At 41.9% G+C, this 17,500-nt stretch overlaps 1 protein-coding gene across 2 annotated transcripts in view; it reads right to left on the bottom strand.

The window, feature by feature from the left end:
- Nucleotides 1-17,500, bottom strand: part of LOC114551572 (integral membrane protein 2B) — a 27,528-nt gene that overhangs the window by 644 nt on the left and 9,384 nt on the right. Inside the window, exons 2-6 of one of the 2 annotated variants that reach the window (XM_028572589.1) lie at nucleotides 10,219-10,386; nucleotides 7,664-7,732; nucleotides 6,915-7,064; nucleotides 1,341-1,451; nucleotides 62-212 (exon numbers count right to left, since the gene is read on the bottom strand). In XM_028572589.1, the coding sequence (XP_028428390.1) occupies nucleotides 62-212; nucleotides 1,341-1,451; nucleotides 6,915-7,064; nucleotides 7,664-7,732; nucleotides 10,219-10,386 (649 nt within the window). The remainder of the gene's footprint in view (nucleotides 1-61; nucleotides 213-1,340; nucleotides 1,452-6,914; nucleotides 7,065-7,663; nucleotides 7,733-10,218; nucleotides 10,387-17,500) is intronic. The other variant, XM_028572591.1, reaches the window with a different exon arrangement.

The raw sequence follows: 17,500 nt of genomic DNA, 5'->3' as shown, positions 1-17,500 counted from the left end.
CACACACACACACAAAGACACAAACACACGGGCCAAGGCCTGAAAGCCGTCCGGTTCTTACCCAGAATCCTGTCTCTGCGCTGCAGCTTGAAGGTGTCTTTGCCGTGGCAGAGGTTGTAGATGAAGTAGCCGAGCTGGTCGACCTGCTCCAGGCGCTCCGTCACGATCATCTCCTCGTGGAGCAGGTACGACTGAGGCAGGTAGGTGCCGGCCTGCGCAGAGGAACCACAAAACAACAACTTAATACAGTCACAACTCTCCGAGAAAGCAAATAACATTACCTCCCAAAACTACTACTCCATCAAAGCTAATCAATTTTTTAGCTACAACTTTGGTTATGTTTAGAGAGACAAATATTACTTTCATTTAGGGATGCACCGAATCCAGGATTCGGCTGAATATTGAACTTTTTTTAAGAGGTTTGGTTTCTGCCGAACTTTAGAATTTTTTCCCAGCGAACCGAACCCGAAAGTGGACATGGAACTGGTGAGGGAAGGTGTTTACGTAGGTGTAGCGTTCAATACAGTAGGCAGTGAGAAAGTGGACATGGATCTGGTGAGGGAAGGTGTTTACGTAGGTGGAGTGTTCAATGCAGTAGGCTGTGAGAAAGTGGACATGGATCTGGTGAGGGAAGGTGTTTACGTAGGTGGAGCGTTCAGTGCAGTAGGCTGTGAGAAAGTGGACATGGATCTGGTGAGGGAAGGTGTTTACGTAGGTGGAGTGTTCAATGCAGTAGGCTGTGAGAAAGTGGACATGGATCTGGTGACGGAAGGTGTTTACGTAGGGGGAGCGTTCAATGCTGATTGGTCTGGTGGTGGCGAGGACCCTAAACTATACACAACATGGCCACTGTTACAACATCTGGTCTGAAACATCTGGAAGAATACGAGTTGTGCATGAAGGAATCTCCAGACAGCAGCCAAAATGCAGCAACTTCAGGTACGGCAAAGGAAGGACAGTCGCTGTTTACTTCCTTCATGTGTTTACTGGGTTCATGGACTGAGGATGGGAGGAGGAGGCAGCACAATCTCAACCAGGGGATTCAGCCGAACCCCAAAAATCTGGATTAGGTGCATCCCTAGTCTCATTATTTTATGTCTCTGTAGGAACCAGATGTCAGACTTTACGTTCAGCTGTCAGTTGGGGAGGCACCCTGGTTAAGCGTGCGTCCCATGTACGAAGGCTCAGTCCTTACCACAGTGGCCCTTCTGCTGCATGCCATCCCCCCCCGCCCCCTCTCTCCTGCATCCTTTCTTGTCTTTCCTATCAAATTAAGGCCAAAAAGCTCCAAAAAACACAAATCTCTAAATAAGAGTTGAAGAGAAGTCGCCGCCGGTTACCTTGACGTTGATGAGCAGCTCCAAAAGGTCCTTGGGAGGCATGACGATGGAGGTGTTGAGCGGGATGACGTAGCACTTGTTCAGACTCAGATCCAGGTAGGCGGTCAACCTCTGAGACACAAGAAGCACATTAACAGACCTCAAAAACATTTAATACGCTGTATGTAGGAGCCACACACTGTATGTAGGAGCCACACACTGTATGTAGGAGCCACACACTGTATGTAGGAGTCACACACTGTATGTAGGAGTCACACACTGTATGTAGGAGCCACACACTGTATGTAGGAGTCACACACTGTATGTAGGAGTCACACACTGTATGTAGGAGCCACACACTGTATGTAGGAGCCACACACTGTATGTAGGAGCCACACACTGTATGTAGGAGCCACACACTGTATGTGCCACACACTGTATGTGGGAGCCACACACTGTATGTAGGAGCCACACACTGTATGTGGGAGCCACACACTGTATGTAGGAGTCACACACTGTATGTAGGAGCCACATACTGTATGTAGGAGCCACACACTGTATGTAGGAGCCACACACTGTATGTAGGAGCCACACACTGTATGTAGGAGCCACACACTGTATGTAGGAGCCACACACTGTATGTAGGAGCCACACACTGTATGTAGGAGCCACACACTGTATGTAGGAGCCACACACTGTATGTAGGAGCCACACACTGTATGTAGGAGTCACACACTGTATGTAGGAGCCACACACTGTATGTAGGAGCCACACACTGTATGTAGGAGCCACACACTGTATGTAGGAGTCACACACTGTATGTAGGAGCCACATACAGTATGTAGGAGCCACATACTGTATGTAGGAGCCACATACTGTATGTAGGAGCCACATACAGTATGTTGGAGCCACACACTGTATAGCCACATACTGTATGTAGGAGCCACATACTGTATGTAGGAGCCACATACTGTATGTAGGAGCCACATACTGTATGTTGGAGCCACATAATGTATGTTGGAGCCACACACTGTATAGCCACATACTGTATGTAGGAGCCACATACTGTATGTAGGAGCCACACACTGTATGTAGGAGCCACACACTGTATGTAGGAGCCACACACTGTATGTAGGAGCCACACACTGTATGTAGGAGCCACACACTGTATGTAGGAGCCACACACTGTATGTAGGAGCCACACACTGTATGTAGGAGCCACACACTGTATGTAGGAGCCACACACTGTATGTAGGAGTCACACACTGTATGTAGGAGCCACATACTGTATGTAGGAGCCACATACTGTATGTAGGAGTCACATACAGTATGTAGGAGCCACATACAGTATGTAGGAGCCACATACAGTATGTAGGAGCCACATACTGTATGTAGGAGCCACATACTGTATGTAGGAGCCACATACAGTATGTTGGAGCCACACACTGTATAGCCACATACTGTATGTAGGAGCCACATACTGTATGTAGGAGCCACATACTGTATGTAGGAGCCACATACTGTATGTTGGAGCCACATAATGTATGTTGGAGCCACATAATGTATGTTGGAGCCACACACTGTATAGCCACATACTGTATGTAGGAGCCACATACTGTATGTAGGAGCCACATAATATATGTAGGAGCCACATAATATATGTAGGAGCCACATAATATATGTAGGAGCCACATAATGTATGTTGGAGCCACATACTGTATGTAGGAGTCACACACTGTATGTAGGAGCCACACACTGTATAGCCACATACTGTATGTAGGAGCCACATACTGTATGTAGGAGCCACATACTGTATGTAGGAGCCACATACTGTATGTAGGAGCCACATACTGTATGTAGGAGCCACATACTGTATGTAGGAGCCACACTGTATAGCCACATAATGTATGTTGGAGCCACATACAGTATGTAGGAGCCACACACTGTATAGCCACATACTGTATGTTGGAGCCACACACTGTATGTAGGAGTCACACACTGTATGTAGGAGTCACACACTGTATGTAGGAGCCACACACTGTATGTAGGAGCCACACACTGTATGTAAGAGCCACATACTGTATGTAGGAGTCACACACTGTATGTAGGAGCCACACACTGTATGTAGGAGCCACACACTGTATGTAGGAGCCACACACTGTATGTAGGAGCCACACACTGTATGTAGGAGCCACACACTGTATGTAGGAGCCACACACTGTATGTAGGAGTCACATACTGTATGTAGGAGCCACATACAGTATGTAGGAGTCACATACAGTATGTAGGAGCCACATACAGTATGTAGGAGCCACATACTGTATGTAGGAGCCACACACTGTATGTAGGAGCCACACACTGTATGTAGGAGCCACATACTGTATGTAGGAGCCACATACTGTATGTAGGAGTCACATACAGTATGTAGGAGCCACATACAGTATGTAGGAGCCACATACAGTATGTAGGAGCCACACACTGTATAGCCACATACTGTATGTAGGAGCCACATACTGTATGTAGGAGCCACATACTGTATGTAGGAGCCACACACTGTATGTAGGAGCCACACACTGTATGTAGGAGCCACACACTGTATGTAGGAGCCACACACTGTATGTAGGAGCCACACACTGTATAGCCACATAATGTATGTTGGAGCCACATACAGTATGTAGGAGCCACATACAGTATGTAGGAGCCACACACTGTATGTAGGAGTCACACACTGTATGTAGGAGCCACACACTGTATGTAGGAGTCACACACTGTATGTAGGAGCCACATACAGTATGTAGGAGTCACATACAGTATGTAGGAGCCACATACAGTATGTAGGAGCCACATACAGTATGTTGGAGCCACACACTGTATAGCCACATACTGTATGTAGGAGCCACATACTGTATGTAGGAGCCACATACTGTATGTAGGAGCCACACACTGTATGTAGGAGCCACACACTGTATGTAGGAGCCACACACTGTATGTAGGAGCCACACACTGTATGTAGGAGCCCCATACTGTATGTAGGAGCCACATACTGTATGTAGGAGCCACATAATGTATGTAGGAGCCACACACTGTATAGCCACATACTGTATGTAGGAGCCACATACTGTATGTAGGAGCCACACACTGTATGTAGGAGCCACACACTGTATGTAGGAGCCACACACTGTATGTAGGAGCCACACACTGTATGTAGGAGCCACACACTGTATGTAGGAGCCACACACTGTATGTAGGAGCCACACACTGTATGTAGGAGCCACATACTGTATGTAGGAGCCACATACTGTATGTAGGAGCCACATAATGTATGTAGGAGCCACACACTGTATAGCCACATACTGTATGTAGGAGCCACATACATTATGTGGCTCCTACATACAGTATGTTGGAGCCACACACATTATGTGGCTCCTACATACAGTATGTTGGAGCCACACACTGTATAGCCACATACTGTATGTAGGAGCCACATAATGTATGTTAGAGCCACACACACTGTATAGCCACATAATGTATGTTGGAGCCACATACAGTATGTAGGAGCCACATAATGTATGTTGGAGCCACACACTGTATGTAGGAGCCACACACTGTATGTAGGAGCCACATAATGTATGTTGGAGCCACACACTGTATAGCCACATAATGTATGTAGGAGCCACATACTGTATGTAGGAGCCACATAATGTATGTTGGAGCCACACACTGTATGTAGGAGTCACACACTGTATGTAGGACCCACATACTGTATGTAGGAGTCACACACTGTATGTAGGAGTCACATACTGTATGTAGGAGCCACATACTGTATGTAGGAGCCACATACTGTATGTAGGAGCCACACACTGTATAGCCACATACTGTATGTTGGAGCCACATACTGTATGTAGGAGCCACATACTGTATGTAGGAGCCACATACTGTATGTAGGAGCCACATAATGTATGTTGGAGCCACACACACTGTATAGCCACATAATGTATGTAGGAGCCACATACTGTATGTAGGAGCCACATAATGTATGTTGGAGCCACACACTGTATGTAGGAGTCACACACTGTATGTAGGAGCCACATACTGTATGTAGGAGTCACACACTGTATGTAGGAGTCACATACTGTATGTAGGAGCCACATACTGTATGTAGGAGCCACATAATGTATGTTGGAGCCACACACTGTATAGCCACATACTGTATGTTGGAGCCACATACTGTATGTAGGAGCCACATACTGTATGTAGGAGCCACATAATGTATGTTGGAGCCACACACACTGTATAGCCACATAATGTATGTTGGAGCCACATACAGTATGTAGGAGCCACATAATGTATGTTGGAGCCACACACTGTATAGCCACATAATGTATGTTGGAGCCACATACAGTATGTAGGAGCCACATAATGTATGTTGGAGCCACACACTGTATAGCCACATACTGTATGTTGGAGCCACATACTGTATGTAGGAGCCACATACTGTATGTAGGAGCCACATACTGTATGTAGGAGCCACATAATGTATGTTGGAGCCACACACACTGTATAGCCACATAATGTATGTAGGAGCCACATACTGTATGTAGGAGCCACATAATGTATGTTGGAGCCACACACTGTATGTAGGAGTCACACACTGTATGTAGGAGCCACATACTGTATGTAGGAGTCACACACTGTATGTAGGAGTCACATACTGTATGTAGGAGCCACATACTGTATGTAGGAGCCACATAATGTATGTTGGAGCCACACACTGTATAGCCACATACTGTATGTTGGAGCCACATACTGTATGTAGGAGCCACATACTGTATGTAGGAGCCACATAATGTATGTTGGAGCCACACACACTGTATAGCCACATAATGTATGTTGGAGCCACATACAGTATGTAGGAGCCACATAATGTATGTTGGAGCCACACACTTTATAGCCACATAATGTATGTTGGAGCCACATACAGTATGTAGGAGCCACATAATGTATGTTGGAGCCACACACTGTATAGCCACATACTGTATGTTGGAGCCACATACTGTATGTTGGAGCCACATACTGTATGTAGGAGCCACATACTGTATGTTGGAGCCACATACTGTATGTTGGAGCCACATACTGTATGTAGGAGCCACATACTGTATGTAGGAGCCACATACTGTATGTAGGAGCCACATACAGTATATTTTTTGCTTCACCTGTTCACCTTCTAGCCCATAGCTGTATCCCTTCTAGCCCATAGCTGTATCCCTTCTAGCCCATAGCTGTATCCCTTCTAGCCCATAGCTGTATCCCCTTCAAGCCCATAGCTGTATCCCTTCTAGTCCGTAGCTGTATCCCTTCTAGCTAGCCCATAGCTGTATCCCTTCTAGCCCATAGCTGTATCCCTTCTAGCCCATAGCTGTATCCCCTTCAAGCCCGTAGCTGTATCCCCTTCTAGCCCATAGCTGTATCCCTTCTAGCCCATAGCTGTATCCCCTTCAAGCCCGTAGCTGTATCCCTTCTAGCCCGTAGCTGTATCCCTTCTAGCCCGTAGCTGTATCCCTTCTAGCCACACCCGAGAGAGGGAGGGAGTCTCACCCGTTGGAAGTCGTGGACGATGTCAGCGGGGTCTCCGTCTCCGAACTCGGGCACCGGGACGTTGATGAGCTCCACCTGCTCGTCCTCCAGCACGCGGATCCTCTCCTCCACCAGGCGCAGGTGGAACTGGTTCGGCAGATCCACCTCCACCTACAAAACCAGTTCAGCCAGTTAACCAACCAGACACACCGACAGGTCATTATTGCCTCGGATTACTCGCTGAAAGAGACATGTCTGAGCCAAAGTTATTTAATAATAATAATGATAATAATAATAATAATAATAATAATAATAATAAGTAAGTTTTATATAGCGCTTTACATGGAACTCAAAGACGCTTTACAAACAAAAGAAAGAAAGAAAGAAACAAACAAAATGAGTGATTATTGTAAATTATGGATAGGCCAATTGAAACAAATGAGTTTTGAGCAGTTTTTTATAGGTGTTAAATAATAATAATAATAATAATAATAATAATAATAATAATAATAATAATAATAGTTTCATGACAAACTTTTTACAACAAGACTGATTGGGACAAAATGGTTGCTTATTAAAATAAAAAATATATCTTTTCATAATCTTAGTCTTCTGTACATGTAAAGAACAAAAAAACAAAGATATATTTACAAGAACACCAGACATAAGAAAGGTTTCTTATGCTACCTTCTGTTCCCTGCCAGGCCTCTTTGCTGCTGGGATGTTTATACTAGTTAGTAGGTTAGTTTCCCGGTTGTACAGCTTCTTACCTCTTCTTCGTCCAGGACCATGAAGTCTTCCTCGCGGTAGTTCACCCCGCACACGAAGTACCGGCCCTCCTGCAAACATGATAACATGAGACGGGGGGGGGGTGTGTTTGAGATCTCCAACTGTCTATGGTCCCTGAACATGTCTGCATGTATGGATAAAAAAAGCCACAAAACCATCAACAACAAAAAAACTACTCGAAAAAGAGACAAAAGCCTTCAAATAAATTGTCGGTAAAAAACTCAATGTTCAAAAGGCAAGAAATGTCAGGAAAAGGGTGAAAAACTTTGGGGAAAAAAAACTCAAAAACTTATAAAAAATCAACAAAATCCACGAAAAAAAGCAAAGAAAATTAGTGAAAGACCGATTTTATCGGCCGGCCGATAAATCAACAAAAATGTTGAAGAATCTTCAACAAAAATTTTGAAAAAGCTTCAACAAAAAAAAAAAAAAAAAAAAAAATATGTTGAAAAAAATCCATCAAAAAAAAAAAAAAAAAATCAACAAAATCCACAAAAAAAAGCAAAGAAAATTAGTGAAAGACCGATTTTATCGGCCGGCCAATAAATCAACAAAAATGTTGAAGAAGCTTCAACAAAAATGTTGAAAAAAATTAATCAAAAATGTTGAAAAAAATAAATAAAAAATCCACGAAAAAAGCAAAGAAAATTAGTGATAGACCGATTTTATCTAGTGGCGATATATAAACAAAAATGTTGAAGAAGCTTCAACAAAAATGTTGAAAAAAAAAAAATAAATGTTGAAAAAAATCCATCAAAAATGTTGAAAAAAAAAACAAATCAACAAAATCCACGAAAAAAAGCAAAGAAAATTAGTGAAAGACCGATTTTATCGGCCGGCCGATATAACAACGAAAATGTTGAAAAAAAAATCCAACAAAAAATTTGAAAAAAGCAATTAATGTGTGAAAAAAAAAAAAATCAACAAAATCCACAAAAAAAATAAATAAATAAATTGTGATAGACCAATTTTATCATCGGGCCGATATGCAGCTGGTGCGTTTGCAGTTTTTTCCCGGCATTATTTACAGTCCATACAGGCAGCTCTGTGTTGCTGGAGACACTGCACCCATCTATAAGATGCACACTGCACACATAATCTGGGTGATATGAATGTAAGATGATTGCAGAAGTGACACTGATCTGTATTTTTGTTAAGTATTTTTAAAGAAATAGCAGAGCAGATTCCGAAAACAAATCCAGTGTGGCAGGGTTTTACATTTTTATGATGTAAATTGAGGGAGCAAAAATCGGCATCGGCTCTAAAAAAATCCATTTCGGTCAATCCAAGAAAATCCACAAAAAAGCAACTTAAATGGCAAACTAGAGATTATTATCTCCTCTCTTTTAAGACTCACGATGCATTGTTACATCCCTAAAATAAGTAATAATAATAATAATAATAATAAACCCCTAATCAAGTCTGCCTTTAGACTCCTGTAGCTGTACTGACCCTGTGTGATAGGTTACCCTGGTTTAAAGGTCCCATGACATGGTGCTCTTTGGATGCTTCTATATAGACCTTAGTGGTCCCCTAATACTGCATCTGAAGTCTCTTTTATATAGACCTTAGTGGTCCCCTAATACTGTATCTGAAGTCTCTTTTATATAGACCTTAGTGGTCCCCTAATACTGCATCTGAAGTCTCTTTTATATAGACCTTAGTGGTCCCCTAATACTGTATCTGAAGTCTCTTTTATATAGACCTTAGTGGTCCCCTAATACTGCATCTGAAGTCTCTTTTATATAGACCTTAGTGGTCCCCTAATACTGTATCTGAAGTCTCTTTTATATAGACCTTAGTGGTCCCCTAATACTGCATCTGAAGTCTCTTTTATATAGACCTTAGTGGTCCCCTAATACTGTATCTGAAGTCTCTTTTATATAGACCTTAGTGGTCCCCTAATACTGTATCTGAAGTCTCTTTTATATAGACCTTAGTGGTCCCCTAATACTGTATCTGAAGTCTCTTTATATAGACCTTAGTGGTCCCCTAATACTGTATCTGAAGTCTCTTTTATATAGACCTTAGTGGTCCCCTAATACTGTATCTGAAGTCTCTTTTATATAGACCTTAGTGGTCCCCTAATACTGTATCTGAAGTCTCTTTTATATAGACCTTAGTGGTCCCCTTTTAATACTGTATCTGAAGTCTCTTTTATATAGACCTTATTGGTCCCCTAATACTGTATCTGAAGTCTCTTTTATATAGACCTTAGTGGTCCCCTAATACTGTATCTGAAGTCTCTTTTATATAGACCTTAGTGGTCCCCTAATACTGTATCTGAAGTCTCTTTTATATAGACCTTAGTGGTCCCCTAATACTGTATATTTCATTTTCTCAAAGGCAGAGCAGGATACCCAGGGCTCGGTTTACACTTATCACCATTTCTAGCCACTGGGGGACCATAGGCAGGCTGGGGGGACTCATTAATGTTAAAAAACCTCATAAAAAGGACATTTTCATGCCGTGGGACCTTTGATTCTTTAGACTCCTGTACTGACCCTGTGTGATAGGTTACCGTGGTATAATTTACCTCTTCGTCCCACCCTTGTTGGCGGTGGTAGCTCACCTCCAGGACGTAGAATCGGTACAGGTAGGCTCCCCCGACCACCACCCCAGACAGCATGAGGGCCAGACCCAGACACATGCACCAGCACCAGGCCCGGGACTGGTGGCGCACCGGCACGGCCGCCTCCGCATCCTGCCGCAGACAAGAGAAGACGGGTGGTAAGACGGGAGGAACCAGCGAAGGATGGGCTTCAACCACGTGGTTAACCCTCAGGTTGTCCTCACGGGCAATTTCACCCATTAAAAGTTTCTACATCAGACATTTTGTTAATAAAAAGGTTGAAAAAAGCAACTAATATGTTGAACAAATTAACTAAAATGTGGAAAAAAAGCAACTAATATGTTGAACAAATTAACTAAAATGTGGAAAAAAAGCAACTAATATGTTGAACAAATTAACTAAAATGTGGAAAAAAAGCAACTAATATGTTGAACAAATTAACTAAAATGTGGAAAAAAAGCAACTAATATGTTGAACAAATTAACTAATATGTGGAAAAAAGCAAAAAAATCTCTCTCTCTCTATATATGTCTGCAGAAAGGCCATCACCCTTCCCTTTATCACTGCACTCTCTCCTCTCCCTCTCTTACATACATACGTACATGTGTGGATAAAAGCAACAAAAATCTACAAAAAAAAAAAGGAACAAAATCCACGAAAAAGCAACTAATGTTGAAAGAAGCAACAAAAATGTGGAAAAAAGCAACAAAAAAGCAACTAAAATGTTGAAAGAGGCAACAAAATCCACGAAAAAGCAACTAAAATGTGGAAAAGCAACTAATATGTGGAAAAAAGCAAAAAAATCTCTCTCTCTCTATATATGTCTGCAGAAAGGCCATCACCCTTCCCTTTATCACTGCACTCTCTCCTCTCCCTCTCTTACATACATACATACATACATACGTACATGTGTGGATAAAAGCAACAAAAATCTACAAAAAAAAAAAAAAAGGAACAAAATCCACGAAAAAGCAACTAATGTTGAAAGAAGCAACAAAAATGTGGAAAAAAGCAACAAAAAAGCAACTAAAATGTTGAAAGAGGCAACAAAATCCACGAAAAAGCAACTAAAATGTGGAAAAGCAACTAATATGTGGAAAAAGGCAACTAAAATGTTGAACAAATTAACTAAAATGTGGAAAAACGCAACGATAAACCAATCCTGCTACATGAAGACCCCTCTTGGGTCCTTAGTTACTGGAGGAATATTTAAAGATGTAATTATGAATATATGTCATCACCCTTCCCTGTATTACTGCACTCTCTCCACACACACACACACACACACACACACACACACACACACACACACACTCTTGTGTGCGTGCGTATATCTGTCTGTGTGTGTGACTGGATGTGTGTGTGTATGTGTCTGTGTGACTGTGTGTGTGCGCACGCATGCATCCATCTGTGTGTGTCTGTGTGGGTTTCTGTGTTACTGTATGCGTGTGTGACTGCATGTGTGTGTCTCTGTGTGTGAGACTGTATGTGTGTGTGTGTATGTGAGACTGTATGCGTGTGTGTGTGACTGTATGTGTGTGTGTGTGTGTGTGTGTGTGACTGTATGTGGGTGTGTGTGTGTGAGACTGTATGCGTGTGTGTGTGTCTGACTGCATGTGTGTGTTTCTGTGTGTGAGACTGTATGTGTGTGTGGGTTTCTGTGTTACTGTATGCGTGTGTGTGTGTGTGTGTGTGTCTGACTGCATGTGTGTGTCTCTGTGTGTGTGTGACTGTATGTGGGTGTGTGTGTGTGAGACTGTGTGTGTGTGTGTGTGTGTGTGTGTGTGTGTGTGTGTGTGTGACTGTGTGTGTGTGACTGTGTGTGTGTGTGTGTGTGTGTGTGTGTGACTGTGACTGTATGTGTGTGTCTCTGTGTGTGTGTGACTGTACGTGTGGGTGTGTGTGTGTGAGACTGTATGCGTGTGTGTGTGTGTGTGACTGTATGTGTGTGAAACTGTGTGTGTGTGTGACTGTGACTGTATGTGTGTGTGTGTGTGTGTGTGTGTGTGTGTGTGTGTGTGTGTGTGTGACTGTGACTGTATGTGTGTGTCTCTGTGTGTGTGTGTGTGACTGTGACTGTGTGTGTGTGACTGTGACTGTATGTGTGTGTCTCTGTGTGTGTGTGACTGTACGTGTGGGTGTGTGTGTGTGTGTGTGAGACTGTATGTGTGTGAAACTGTGTGTGTGTGTGTGTGTGACTGTGACTGTATGTGTGTGTCTCTGTGTGTGTGTGTGTGTGTGACTGTGACTGTGTGTGTGTGTGTGTGTGTGTGTGTGACTGTGACTGTATGTGTGTGTGACTGTGACTGTATGTGTGTGTGACTGTGACTGTATGTGTGTGTGACTGTATGTGTGTGTGACTGTGACTGTATGTGTGTGTGTGTGTGACTGTGACTGACTGTGTGTGTGTGTGTGTGTGTGTGTGACTGTGACTGTATGTGTGTGTCTCTGTGTGTGTGTGTGTGTGACTGTGTATGTGTGTGTGTGACTGTGACTGTATGTGTGTGTGTGTGTGTGACTGTGACTGTATGTGTGTGTGTGTGTGTGACTGTGACTGTATGTGTGTGTGTGTGTGTGTGTGACTGTGACTGTATGTGTGTGTCTCTGTGTGTGTACCTAAACAACATCTTGTGAGAAACCTGACACTTTGAGCTGAGAGAAAAGGACGATTGTGGGGAAATATTCAGTATGGCTTATCATCAACAGACAAACATCAGCTGATGGACTCTGGCCAGGTGGAGTCAGCTGATTTCTGACATCGTGTTGCTCTAGAAGAGTCTTTTTCTACCCACGGTTTAACAACCACTTCCTCCTCTTGTTCCCGGTATTAAACATGCAGCCCAAAGCAGGAAGTGTCGCCAGAGCTGGACAGGAAATAGCACACGCTGAAAATATCTTGTGATCGCTGCAGAAAGGCCATCACCCTTCCCTTTATCACTGCAGTCTCTCCTCTCCCTCTTACTTACATACATACATGCATACATGCATGCATGCATGTATGCATGCATGTATGCGTGGATAAAAGCAACAAAAACCTAACCTGTGTTGAAAAAAAACACAAATAACGCCAATGTTGAACAAAAATCAACACAAATGTTGAAAAAAGTAACGCAAAACACCCAAAAAGTAACGCAAAACACCCAAAAAGTAACGCAAAACACCCAAAAAGTAACGCAAAAAAAAAGTTACGCAAAACACCAAAAAAGTAACGCAAAACACCCAAATAGTAACACAAAACACCCAAATAGTAACGTAAAAAAAACATATAAATAGTAAGTAAAAAAAAAGTAACAAAAAAAGTAACAAAAACACCAAAAAGTAACGCAAAACACCCAAATAGTAAAAAAAAACAAATAAACGGTAATGTTACGAAAAAAAACTGTGTTGAAAAAAAACACAAATAAACGGCAATGTTGAAAAAAAATCAACACAAATGTTGAAAAAAGTAACGCAAAACACCCAAATAGTAACGCAAAACACCCAAATAGTAACGCAAAACACCCAAATAGTAACGCAAAACACCCAAATAGTAACACAAAACACCCAAATAGTAACGCAAAACACCCAAATAGTAACGCAACGCAAAACACCCAAATAGTAACGCAAAACACCCAAATAGTAACGCAACGCAAAACACCCAAATAGTAACGCAAAACACCCAAATAGTAACGCAACGCAAAACACCCAAATAGTAACGCAAAACACCCAAATAGTAACACAAAACACCCAAATAGTAACGCAACGCAAAACACCCAAATAGTAACGCAACGCAAAACACCCAAATAGTAACGCAAAGCAAAACACCCAAATAGTAACGCAAAACACCCAAATAGTAACGCAAAACACCCAAATAGTAACGCAACGCAAAACACCCAAATAGTAACGCAAAACACCCAAATAGTAACGCAAAACACCCAAATAGTAACGCAAAACACAAAAAAAGTAGAGCAAATTTAAAAAGAAAAACAAAAAACACGCCAATAGTTGTTGATGTTGAAATGGATTTTAAAACCTATACGGTATCGAAAAAAAGTATCGTTAGGAATCGGCATCGAAACTGAAGTATCGAAATTGGCACCGGATGGAAAGATTCTGAACGCTACCCAGCCCTAATCCCCGATAACTCTGATTATGATTGGACACTAGAAATAACAATTAATTTAAAAGAAGTAAAAGTTATCAATGTCAGCTGTGCTTTTCTTACTATGACAAGTCTGCTGTGAAAAAGGTCAATTAACCATGAATAAAAAAACCATCTATAGAGGACAGACAGACAGACAGACAGACAGACAGGTAGATAATGTAGATAGAGAGAAAGAGAGAGATCGAGACAGACAGGTAGATAAATAATGTAGAGAGAGAGAGAGAGAAATAATGTAGATAGAGAGAAAAAGAGACAGACAGATAATATAGAGAGAGAAAGAGAGACAGACAGATAATGTAGATAATGTAGATAGAGAGAAAGAGAGAAAGAGAGAGATCGAGACAGACAGGTAGATAAATAATGTAGAGAGAGAGAGAGAGAGAGACAGAAATAATGTAGATAGAGAGAAAGAGAGACAGACAGATAATGTAGATAGAGAGAAAGAGAGACAGACAGATAATGTAGATAGAGAGAAAGAGAGACAGACAGATAATGTAGATAATGTAGATAGAGAGAAAGAGAGACAGACAGATAATGTAGATAGAAAGAGAGAGAGACAAATAATGTAGATAGAGAGAAAGAGAGAGAGACAGATAATGTAGATAATGTAGATAGAGAGAAAAGAGAGACAGACAGATAATGTAGATAGAGAGAAAGAGAGACAGACAGATAATGTAGATAGAGAGAAAGAGAGACAGACAGATAATGTAGATAGAGAGAAAGAGAGACAGACAGATAATGTAGATAGAAAGAGAGACAGACAAATAATGTAGATAGAGAGAAAGAGAGAGAGACAGGTAGATAGATAATGTAGATAGATAGATAGAGAGAGAGAGACAGACAGGTAGATAAATAATGTAGACAGATAGATAATGTAGATAAAAAGAGAGAGAGAGAGATAGACAGGCAGATAATGTAGATAGAAAGAGAGATAGACAGGTAGATAAATAATGTAGACAGAAAGATAATGTAGATAAAAAGAGAGAGAGAGATAGACAGGCAGATAATGTAGATAGAAAGAGAGAGAGATAGACAGGCAGATAAATAATGTAGATAGAGACAGACACACAGATACACAGACAGACAGACAGACAGATAGACAGACCCATTGCGGCTCGGTAAACTTGGGGCATGACTCAGCGTTTTCCAAAACAAACTTGTGTACGGGAGGAAAACAACAACAACAACAACAAGCTCCTTTCGGATAGTGCTGGGCGATATATCGATATTATATCGTGATATGAGACTAGATATCGTCTTGTATTTTGGATATCGTAATATCGTGATATGACATAAGTGTCTTTTCCTGGTTTTAAAGGCTACATTACAGTAAAGTGATGTACTTTTCTGAACTTGGCCTCTTTTATTTTATAGACTATTTTTATTTAAGATATTTTTTTATTTAAATGTGCACCTTTATGGAGCTTTGATTTAAAATAAAAATAAAAAAAGGTACTCCTGTTATACAGTATTTATGTTTACATTATATTGTTATTTGAACAGCTGAGCATTTAATCATGAACCAGGTGAAGAAACCTGTTTATTATTTACTCATTTGATTCACTGAAATAGCCGGTTTCTATGAAACTACATGTGACATGTCATATTTGGCTTTGACTGAACTGCTCTCACTTTGCGGAAAAGAATATCGGGATATATATCGTACATATCGATATTCAGCCAAAAATATATCGGGATATGACTTTTGGTCCATATCGCCCAGCCCTACCTTCGGGAACGCAACTCAATTTACAGAAAGCAGAAGACAAAACTTCCTCCGGGGTTAAGAAAAAGAAAAGAAAAGAGGAACCAAAAGGTGGGTTGTTTTGGAGAATAGAGGGATGGGGTAAGAAGAACGTGGAGGCTGGACAGCTCGGGTCATCTCTGCTGAGTGGATCCCTCCCACTTAGAGGAAGACGAGAAGAGGAAGTGAAAGCAGGGACTGCCACAGAAAGAAGAAGAAGAAGAGGAGGAGAGGAAGTTGTTTTTCCATTGACCGAGACAGATGACAGTATTAAACATAGCTCGGTTTGGAGACTTTCTGGGGTTACACACACACACACACACACACACACACACACACACACACACACACACACACACACACACACACACACACACACACACACACACACACACACACACACACACACACACACACACACACACAGAAAGAGACACAGAGACACACACACACACACACAGAAAGAGACAGAGAGAGACACAGAAAGAGACAGAGACAGACGCACATACACAGAAAGAGACAGAGAGACAGAGAGACACACACACACACACAGAAAGAGACAGAGACACAGAAAGAGACACAGAGAGAGACACACATACACAGAAAGAGACAGAGACACACAGAGAGAGACACACATACACAGAAAGAGACAGAGACACACAGAGAGAGACACACATACACAGAAAGAGACAGAGAAAGACAGAGAGACCCACACACACACAGAAAGAGACACAGACAGAGACCGAGAGACACACAGAAAGAGACACAGAGAGAGACAGAGAGACATACACACAGAAAGAGACACAGAGAGAGACAGAGAGACACACACACACAGAAAGAGACAGAGAGAGACACACACACACACACACACACACAGAGAGACACACACACACACACACACACACACACACACACACACACACACACACACACACACACACACACACACACACACCATGTGTCTACACAGTGAAGTATGTCAACGCCACACAAAGCAGGAACAGTATGTACGGGCAGTAACCATCAGTGTGAGTGTGTAGTAGGGGTGGGAATCACCAGAGGCCTCACGATACGATATCATCCCGATACTTATGTCACGATACGATATTATTGCGATTTTAAAGATATTGCAATAGTCTGCGATATATTGCAATATATTACCTTTTTTTCCAACTTCAGATTTTTCCCAATTTCAAATGATGTCCCGAAAGGACACTTTTTTCAACATCTGTTGTATCTAAAAATATACTTTTCTCTGTTTGTTCATCTCACTTCAATTTTATTGGTGCAAAATGTGATTGTCAAGCAGACAAACTGACCAACACATATATCATAAAAGATCGATACTTGCCGTCTGT

This window comes from Perca flavescens, unplaced genomic scaffold (assembly GCF_004354835.1).
Source record: "Perca flavescens isolate YP-PL-M2 unplaced genomic scaffold, PFLA_1.0 EPR50_1.1_unplaced_scaf_19, whole genome shotgun sequence".
NCBI classification, from domain to species: Eukaryota; Metazoa; Chordata; class Actinopteri; order Perciformes; family Percidae; genus Perca; species Perca flavescens.
The sequence above is the reverse complement of the archived record's forward strand: the minus strand, read 5'-3'. Positions and strand labels throughout refer to the sequence as shown.